The sequence below is a fragment of the Ammospiza caudacuta genome, chromosome 2 (assembly GCF_027887145.1).
Source record: "Ammospiza caudacuta isolate bAmmCau1 chromosome 2, bAmmCau1.pri, whole genome shotgun sequence".
Lineage (NCBI taxonomy): Eukaryota > Metazoa > Chordata > Aves > Passeriformes > Passerellidae > Ammospiza > Ammospiza caudacuta.
In genome coordinates this window covers 31,969,730-31,979,192 of record NC_080594.1, presented here as the reverse complement: position 1 = coordinate 31,979,192, position 9,463 = coordinate 31,969,730, and the positions used below count along the sequence as shown (strand labels likewise).

The 9,463-nt window shown below is 52.1% G+C and overlaps 2 protein-coding genes across 2 annotated transcripts; both read left to right on the top strand.

The window, feature by feature from the left end:
- Positions 1 to 101: 101 nt before the first annotated feature.
- Positions 102 to 875, top strand: MRPL51 (mitochondrial ribosomal protein L51). Its single transcript, XM_058800329.1, has 2 exons — positions 102 to 440; positions 611 to 875. The coding sequence occupies exons 1-2, from the start codon at positions 170 to 172 to the stop codon at positions 805 to 807; spliced, it is 468 nt and encodes a 155-aa protein (XP_058656312.1). The 5' UTR covers positions 102 to 169; the 3' UTR covers positions 808 to 875.
- A 2,531-nt stretch (positions 876 to 3,406) lies between these two features.
- On the top strand, positions 3,407 to 7,760 carry VAMP1 (vesicle associated membrane protein 1). Its single transcript, XM_058825554.1, is given in 6 exon segments — positions 3,407 to 3,630; positions 3,834 to 3,993; positions 4,804 to 4,962; positions 5,209 to 5,260; positions 6,847 to 6,890; positions 6,893 to 7,760. Coding segments are annotated over 6 exon segments (723 nt in total). The 3' UTR covers positions 6,977 to 7,760.
- The last annotated feature ends 1,703 nt before the right edge of the window (positions 7,761 to 9,463 follow it).

Here is a 9,463-nt window from a genome sequence, read left to right as displayed (position 1 = left end):
CGGCCTCGCCGCGCGCCGGCCCCTCGCCCAATCGCCAGCTCCCCTGCCCTACCGACCGTTGGTGTGACGTCACCCGCGCGCCTCTGCGCTCAGCGGCGGAAGGGGCGGCCCGGCAGCGCCGCCGCGCTTCCCGTGCCGTCCCGACCCCGGGGCACCGGGGGGCTTCCCCATGGCGGCGGCGGCAGCGCTGCTGCTGCGAGCGGCGGGCCGGGCCCTGCTGGGCCGTGCCACTCTCCTGCCCTGCGCCGAGCGGGGCTTTAGCGACTGCGGCGGGGCGCGCTGGGCGCCCGCGCGGCCCGGCCTCCCCGTGCCGCTGTCCTCGCCCCTGGCAGGGCTCACCCGGCCCATCCGCATCAAGGAGCCGCCCAAGCGCAAGCCGGTAGATCGGTGGACGAAGAAGCGGGCCTTGTTCGGGGTGTATGATAACGTGGGGATCCTGGGTAAGACACACAGGTCTGTGGGCCCAGGGCGGGAGTGGAGGGAGGCCGGACTCACCTGCGGGATGGCGCCTCTGCCAGCAGCGACAGGGCGGGGAGGATGGGCGCCGGCCGCCCTGGGAACAGCCTTCTCCAGGGCCTGGCTTCATCTGTTTGTGCTCTCCTGTTCTCAGGCGGCTTCCAGATCCACCCGAAGAATCTCATCATGGGGCCCACCTGGCTGCGAGGCTGGCAGGGGAACGAGCTGCAGAGGTGCCTCCGCAAGAAGCGCATGGTGGGCGATCGGATGTTTGCAGAGGACTATCACAAACTCAACAAGAGGATCCGCTACTTGTACAGGCGCTTCAACCGCACCGGAAAGCACCGCTAGGGAACAGCAGTGCCTTCAGCCTGTGGAGGGTTGTTTTGTGGCATTGCAGTCAGAATAAAGCCAGCTTCCACACAACTGAGTTCCCAGTGCTTTCTACAACCTTTGCTGCCTATTTCTACCCGGGTCCCAAGGTCCTGCTGCTGCTCCAGGCCTGAGCTCCTCTGTGCCCCCTCAGTCATTACTGACGTACTTCTTGCAGGCGTCTGTTCCAACCTGCATCCCTGAACTTGACCCTCTGCTCCTCTGTTTTTTTGGCCAGGCTTCTAGCATAATTTCAGTCTCTGAGCCCCAGGTTCACACATCTAACATGACAATTCCAGTATTCTCCAGCTTAGATTTTTCCTCATAGCCAAATGTTTCAAATTAATGCCACGAGGTCCTGCTAATACATCTTCCTGCTCATGGCTTTCCCCATTGCCCTCCACTTGTCTGTGGTTAAGTGTGAGTGATCCAAATGTTAATTGAATTGCATCAAAATTTGTCTTAAGAATGGGATTTGTCTTATTCCACACTCATGATGATTTTATCCCCTGCTAATGACACTTTATGACCAAATGGCCTTTTGTTTATAATTTAGGCAGGATTTGCAAAAGTAATTCAGGTATTTAAATGTTTTTAAAAATTCTAGCTTCTAGTTTTCAGTAACTGTTGCCAGTTCCTTTAGAGGAGAAGTTACAGTGAATCTCAGCTGGCATCCCTCTAGTCCAACACCACACCACTGTACACTTGGGAAAATCCATTAGATGAGCAGGCATTTGTATACCAATTCTGCCTTAGTTGTTAATTTAGCTGCTAAATAATCCAGGGAGTTATCTGCTGACTTGATGCATCTTGCTACAGAGCAATGCTGCTCTGTCTCCAAAAGCATTTGTTTGGAAGCAGCAAGGAATGAATGGAAAGAACTTTCTTTAGGCCTAAGCCTGAGGAAAGTGAAGGCAAAGTCTCTGTTTAAACAGCTGAAGTCCACATTTTCAGTGGCAGGGTGACAGACCTGTGGGACTTGCCAAAAGGTGCTGTGGATTCAGGAAGCTTGCGCAGATCCAAGTGAAGACTGAACAGGTATAGCAAATCCTTGACTGAAAATGTCAGAAACTGGAAAAGTATCAGAGAAAGTGTCTTGAGATGACCCTTTGTCATCTCTTCATCCCTCAGCACCAACCTGGCAAAAGCTCCATGGCCACTAATTGCATAAGCTCAAACTTATTTGCAGTGATTATTGGAATGGTGCTCAGACTGCAGTGGAAAGCCTGCCAGCCTACAGAAGCTTCTTCATCAGCTTGTGCCTTCATCTGGAGGCAGAGTGTAAGAACCTGGAGTTCTGAGGTCAATGCTAGACTGCTCCTATCTGCAAATCACCTGTCTCTAGTCACAACGCTGCATTCTTCTTCACCTTGTAACCACGACCTTCTAGTTACCATGCTGTAAGCTGTAACATAGCTGTCTTGTGTACCTAATCATCTCTGAGATCTGACACTAAAAGCTTACGTGAACATCCTGCATCACCTTATGGAAGGAAAAGGTAGTGAAAGTGTGAGCCTGCACTTGTCACTCTACTCACCATGCAAAATTCTTCTTGTTCCAGTACACTCCTGCCCCCTTTTTTGTCCTGTGTTGGAGAATCTCCCCTTCTGATCCAGCAGGCTTCTCCAGATATTTAGACGGAAAAACCTCAAACGCATTGCTGTTCTTGGGGTTGCTGTGGGAGCCTCATTTCTCCCAGCAGGCTGCAGAAGCTCGATCGGGACTTGTTCAGCTTCGCTTTCATGACGTGCTGTATGCTGGAAGCGGGCCAGCGACACCATCTCTTAATTGCAAGGCCAGCGGCTTAGCCAGAGCCAACAGGCACACTGCGGAGGTGGGATTTCGGGAGCGCTCCGCAGCCCCGCCACGGCGGCGCCAGCCGGGCTGGGCTCCAAAAGGGTGCAGGTAACCTGCGTGACCTCCACGGAGCGCGGTGGACCCTGTCGGGGCCGTGTGTCGGTAGCGGGGCGGTGCGCAGCCCCGGCCCGGTGTGGCGGAGGGAGCGCCGGGCACCCCCGGCCCGGCACGGCGGGACCTCCGCAGGGGCGGGGCCAGGGAGGGGGTGGGGCGCAGGGCGCTGCTCCTATTGGGCAGCCCCACGGCGGGGCAGGGCTTGTTCTGTGGCGGTCTGGGGGCGGGGCTAACTTTATGTCCTTTTCCACAGGGCGCGCAGTGCTGATTGGCTGAGGAGGAACTCAGGGGCGGTGCCGAGCTGCAGCTCTCTGCGGAGCAACTTTTGATTGGCTGCTGTCTCTGTGGGCGGGACCGCGCTGTTATAAGTGCGGGGTCTGGGGGCTCCGAGCACTGTCGGTGCGAAGCTCCGTGCCTTCCTGCCGTTCCGTCCGGCCCGGCCATGTGAGTGTCCGCCCGACCGGCCGTGGGCGAGCTGCGGCGGACGCGGTGTAGGGGTGGTGGTGCTGTAGCAGTAGCAGCGTGAGGGACGGGGATCGGTGCAGAGCCCGCGTCCTGGCCGGCGGCGGTGGGGTCGGATGGCGCATTGCAGCAGCCACAGGCTGGGCTGCCCGCACCGCCCCCGGGCGGTCCCGCTCCCCCGCTGGCTGCGTGGGTGAGTGGGTGCATGGGCCGTGCCCCAGTGGGGATGATGTGCGGGGCCCAGCCGGAGCCAGCCTGGCCGGCGGCCACCACTGCGCCCAGCCCGGTGCTGCCCGGTGCCCCCGCGTTGCTCCCTGTCCCTCTTTCCCACCTTCCTTCCCCGGCTCCCGGTCATGTCCGTGCGGCCAGGTCGCTGTTCCCCCCGGGAGGCCGCAGTGCGTGGCGCGACCGCGCCCGCAAGCTCTTTCGGCGAGGGACTCGTTCCATTCCCGCTGCCCCCTCGGGCTTGCCCCTGCTTTGGGGTCTCCCTGTTCCCGATGCGGCGGGATCCAGCGAGGCTGCCGAGGCTGCTGCCAGCGCTGCTGCAGCCCGGGGACACTGGGGTGCCTGTGGACTTGGGGGGTTCTCTCTCGAGCCGATGTTTCCCTTGGCTCATGTGTGTGCTCCCCTAGGTCTGACCCGGCTCAGCAGCCCGCTCCCGGCGCTCCCGAAGGAGGGGCTCCCGAAGGAGGCGCTCCCGAGGGGGCAGCCCCCGGTGGGGGTCCCCCCGGGGCTCCCCCCAACCTGACCAGCAATCGCCGCCTGCAGCAGACGCAGGCACAAGTGCAGGAGGTCAGTAGCTCTGCCAGCCCTGACGGGTGCCTGGGCTCTTGTCACACCGCTCTGCAGCAGCAGCGATGTTCCCGACCCGTGTCTGGCGCTGAGGGGGTGGCTCCTTTTGTCATGCCAAAGCCAGAAATTAATTAATGCTGAATACTCAAAAATAGGGTGGCAAACCTATTAAAGAAATTGGAGGAGAGATTGCTTTATGTTTAAAAGCCACTTCATTCCAGATATGACTTCCAAGGACCAGGCTTGCTAGATTGTTTTGGTACCTCGTTATCGCGCATCTCTTATGGGCATAAAGCTGTACGGCATCCAGGACAGCTCTTAACTCCTGCGGGCTGCTCCAAGGGAACGCTGTGTGCAGTGATGTGGGGAACCCTTGCCCGGCTTCCCGGGATCAGAGCCTGTGGCTTGGCTGCTGTAGCGCCTGTGTGCCTCACCGGGGCAGCAGCACGAAACTGATAAGGAAATTTTGCAGCTCCCGGGAGTGAGTGAGCACAGGGCTCCTCTCGTAGGGAGGGTAGCTTTGGCTTGCTGCTGGAATGGAGAGCTCTTAGAAGCAGATGAGAATGTGAGGCTGAGGACCTGCTTGAAGTGTACTTGAAGTGATGTTTTAACAATTACTCTCGGATTTTTTTTTCATTCCAAAGTAGGCAATGACTTGAAATCACTTCTTTCTTACCCTGATCTTTCCCCCACTCTTGCTCATGTTTTTTGTTGGATAGTATTGCAACATCGATTATTGGCTGAGTAACTCCTTTTACATTTTCAGCTGTCTTTAACAATATAACTGCTCCCACTGCTCTCCCTCTGCAGGTGGTTGATATAATGTGTGTGAACGTAGACAAGGTGCTGCAGCGAGACGAGAAGCTGTCCGAGCTGGATGACCGGGCAGACGCGCTGCAGGCCGGCGCCTCGGTGTTCGAGAGCAGCGCGGCCAAACTCAAAAGGAAGTACTGGTGGAAGAACTGCAAGGTGAGCTTCCTATTGCCATGACCTCCTTGTCAGCAGGGAGCTGGGCTACTCCTCTCCTGCAGAGCTTTCAAGTGTAACTGGGACTTGCTAATAGTTTCAAATGCTTAAGGTTCTTTCGCTGTGGGAGGGCTTTGAGGCCTTGGCTGTCTTGCCTTTGAGGTCTGGCTTGGGTTCCCTGGCTGTCAGGAAGAATGGGAGCTTGTCAATCTGTTCTGAGTATTGCTCTTGGACAATCTTTTTCTTCAGATGATGATCATGATGGGAGTGATTGGTGCCCTTGTGGTGGTGGTGATTGCAAGTAAGTACCAAAAACCTCAGGCTCAAAGGTGAGGAAATACCAGCTCTAGAGTACTCTTAACTTTTCCTTTTTGTTTTGAGGTCTTGAGGGTCTTAGTTATGTAAGTGTCAACTCTAGTCTTTGGGAAAGGGAGGTAGAAGTGCTGGAACTCCCTCACTTAGTGTGGAAATTGTATGCTTTACCTAGTAGTATGAGGAATGGGGAATGCCATCACTGTAGAAATGGGAAATTCTGCCTGCCGGGTCAGATAAACCTGTAAGTATGAGGGGTGTTTACACTGGAGTAGGTGGGTTGGCAAGTTCCTTCCCTGGTGGGTGGTTTGGAGTTCTCTGAGGGACCTTTGGTGTAACTTGCCCTTTTGTTCTTTCCTTTTTTCTTTTTTTTATTGCTTTGTCTCCAGTCTACTTTTTTACTTAAATGTAGCTCCTTCAGTCTGCAACCTCCTGTCCCCTATTACCTTGCCTGTCTCTTCTTGCCTCTTTTTCCTTTCCTTCCCTTTCACCTAGCTTCCTCATTCATTTCCTTATTGATTTTAATTTATCTTCTGTATAGGACTCTGAGCTGCTTACTAAACATAGGTAGCCTTTTCAATAGCTGCTGCAGCTTTAGGGAGCATCCTCTAAGTTTAGAGGAAAGGGAAGCTGAGGAAGAGTGGGTAGCTATTTGCTCCTTCTCTTCTGCAGAGAACTTTTTGTGTTTATTTTTGGGTGTAAGCTTGTCAAATAGTGCCTGTGTGAACTCTAGCAAAATAAGAATGCCTTAACACAGTGCCTTTTGGGATGAAGGACTGCAGCATGTGAGAGCCTCTAGTGTTCTGCCTAAAAGGAGTGGCAGCATGACTTGAGCTTTTCATTGAGCTTCTGAAATAAAAGCTAGTTTGTGTTGGCCAGTGGCTGTGAGCCATCTAAGCTACACCTAGTGATGTAGGTTTCTTTAGCCATGGAGGGGTGAGCACTCAAAGAAATGATTTATTCTGCCTGAACATGGCCATTTCAGTTTTTATAAAGGAGGACCTACATAATTACCTCAGTCAAGTGGAGCAGGCTAAACACAGTTCAGTGAAAGGGGCATTGCTACTACCTGAAAGGCATGTGTGGGAGTAAAGCCTCTCTCCACAAGGAACAAATGAACAACAATTAGTCAAATATGCCTTTCATCTATGCACACACAAGCCAGGACCCTGTAGCTTCCTACTATCTTGTAGCTTTCCAGAAGGAAGACTTTGGAGCAGTGGCAGAATGGGAATTGGTGTTTTGCTTTTGTGTGACTGGGTTGAAGGTCGAGGAAGCTCACTGCCACAGCAGATAGAGGTGAAAGGGGCTGGAGGTATTCCAGATGAGGCTGAATGAGCTGCATGGCTTTCTGATTAAGAATATCTGCTCTGTTTCTGCTGCCACAAAGCCCTAACTTTCAGCAGGAGTTAGAAAACACTTGAAATGGTTAGCTGGGGATTCAAAGGGAAATGGTGCTCTGGGCATGGATATTGCAAAGTGGCATCAGATCTCCCAGTTTGGCAACTTATGCCTCTAGAGATCTTGCTGATCAAACTGAATCCTCCTACTTGCTGTAGGTTCTCTTGAATTTAGGTCCAGGGTGGTTTCTGATGGAAGTAAATGTGTGGCTGTGGCTTTCTGTGAGTGATTCCCTTTTTCTTCTCCATCAAAAGTAACAGGAGCTGTGAGTTGTTTGAATGGTTGTCAGACATGGGTTAAATGAGCTGCCCTGTTTCTGTAGAGTCTTCTGAGGAATGTGTATCTTGTCTTTTAACTTTTTTTTAACAAGCTGAGCTGTAGCCTGTAACCTAGACTGGAAAGAGGGTTCTCCTTTAGTTTAGAAAGCTCTGCCTCTGTTCTGGAATACACTGAGATCTGTTCAGGCAGGGAGGACATCACTGGAGTTCCCAGATAGGAGCAAAGTACAAAAGATGGGAGGAGCAGATGCTTTTTGTTTCACTGGATGTGCTGGGGAAGCCCCTTTCTGCCTCCCAGGACACCTGGCAAGGGGCTAGGTTTTGCATGCTCACTTCCATGGCCCAGCATTTTCATTTGAGTTCATCTCCCTGCAATTCCATTGCTCTCCAACTTGGGGGAGGGCAGAGATGAAGATCTGGAGTGAAGCAGCCCTCGTCCCCTGAGCACTTCCCTAATTCCCTGGAGCTGAGATGGGATGGACGGTCAGAAGTGCATCTGCTGAAGAGGAGCCAGGGCCTGCTTGTGCCACCTCCTGCTCTCATTTTAGGGGGTAGGCTTTTACAAGCTTGAGGCCCCCAGACCAGCAATTCTCTTGAACTCTTCTAAACAAGCCTTTGGTGCCCCATTCCTCCTGTCTCTATGGGAACTGAGGTCCCCCTAGGCTGTCTCTTTCATTTCTTTCTCTCAGATGTTGTATGTTGCCTCCTCCTCTGCTCCTTTTCCCCTCCTTTGTGTCTCTGTGCATGGGCAAAACAAATCACCAAGGCCCTCTTAATAAAAGCAAGGGACTCTGCTGCCCACAGCATCACAGCCACTCATGCACGTGCAGTTTATTTACTTCCTCTATAAACACAACTGTAATCTCCTCTGGCATGTTCTAGAAATCAGCTCATGTACTTTTAATGGTCTCTAAGAAACACAATTCACCACCTTACTGAGTCTGTCTGGTCTGTCAGTGAGTGGGGAGGGGTTGGGATACCAAACTTCTGGAGTTTCTTTTTGTTGTGACTTCCATAGCATGCACATACCTGAAGTTGTGTCCCTCAAAGCAGTGGCTGCTTTTCCATTGTAAAATGATGGTAGTTCCAGTTGTGCTGGAGTGACTCTGGTAAGTCTGTAACAAGATGTGAGAAGCAGCAGCTCTGGGGGAAGAGGCTGCCCAAGCCAAATCTACTTTCAGCGACTGAATGTCCAGCTAGTGTACTGTTCAGGGGACTGACTTCTGTGCATTACTGTGTTAGGGGCAGCTCTGCCTCTCAGGCTGTGCTGCCTTTGGACTTCAATAACCTCAAACCCAGAAAACAATTCTTCATTGGTGTTGGAATATAAGTTCAGGACCCAAATGAAGACCTCCAAGAGTAGGATGCTGTTCACAATATATATTGGAGCATGACTGGAGTAAAGGTAAGTGCCCCTTTGTTTTACTTCACTGTACATTGGAAACTCATTAAAAGGAAATAACAGAGCTTTGTCCACTGCAGACTTTTTTTAAAATTAGGTACTCATGCCCTTATCTGCCCTTATTGCTACAAAAGCTAGGTTGTAAGCCAGTCTTCCATGTGGCTTCTGGTTCCCTTATGATCAGTCTTTGTCCAGTCTTAAACATCACCAAAATCCACTCCAGAACAGTGAACACACTGGAGCAACTCTCAATGGTGAATTTGGAGCAGGGCAGCTAGACTTATTCTTCAAAGATGGAAGCCTTCCTGGGAAAGGAGGGTGTCTGGACTGGCTGGTGGATTAAAGCAGCGTGTACAGTCTAAAATTCCCCACAGTTCAGGCCTGCACAACCTGAACAAACGAGTCGTGCTACAATTCCTGCCAAGTTCTGTGTTGCGTTCCTGTCAGTTCTCAGTCTCACTCATGTAGGGGGATAGGGAAGATGTTTTCAAAGGACAGATGCATTTTTGGACTGTTGATGATGCAGTGTTCAAGTCTCTAGCCAAAGCTGGGGATTGAATGCTCATTTTCCAAAGCTGGCAGCTGCTCTGGAGCACAGAGCTGGGGCTGAACATACTGCTGAAAGTTGCCCCAGGGTTGAGCCCAGTTCATGAGTCATGTTGTGGCTGTTTGCAAAGACTTGAATGTCTAGCTATAAATCCTTTGTTAGGCACTGAAAATATCATGTTCTACTGGAAGCTCTTCTGTGGTGCCATCCTTACCTGCATCAGTGTTTCTGCTGCTCCTGCACTCTCTTATCCCAGACAAAACAGGGTTTTAAATGTGCTCCAAAAGCAAGGCCAAGGCTCTGGGAGAATAGTTCTTTGAATGTTTAATTAAAAAGTCAAGGTCTGCCTTTAAACATGGAACATGCTTAACATGCCTTTGAGCTGGAATGGATTGCCCAGAGAAGCTGTGCATGCCCCATCTGTGGAGATGTCCAGAGCTGGGTTGGATGGGGCTTTGAGCAGCCTGGTCTAGTGGAAGGTGTCCCTGTCTGTAGTAGGGAGTTGGAGCTAAGATGTTCTTTAAGGTCACTTCCAACCCAAACCATTCTGTGCAAAATGCAGCT

Coding starts and splice junctions, on each gene's coding strand:
- MRPL51 (XM_058800329.1), top strand. CDS start 170: ATGGCGGCGGCGGCAGCGCTGCTGCTGCGAGCGGCGGGCCGGGCCCTG. Junction 441..610: donor TGATAACGTGGGGATCCTGG/GTAAGACACACA, acceptor TCCTGTTCTCAG/GCGGCTTCCAGATCCACCCG.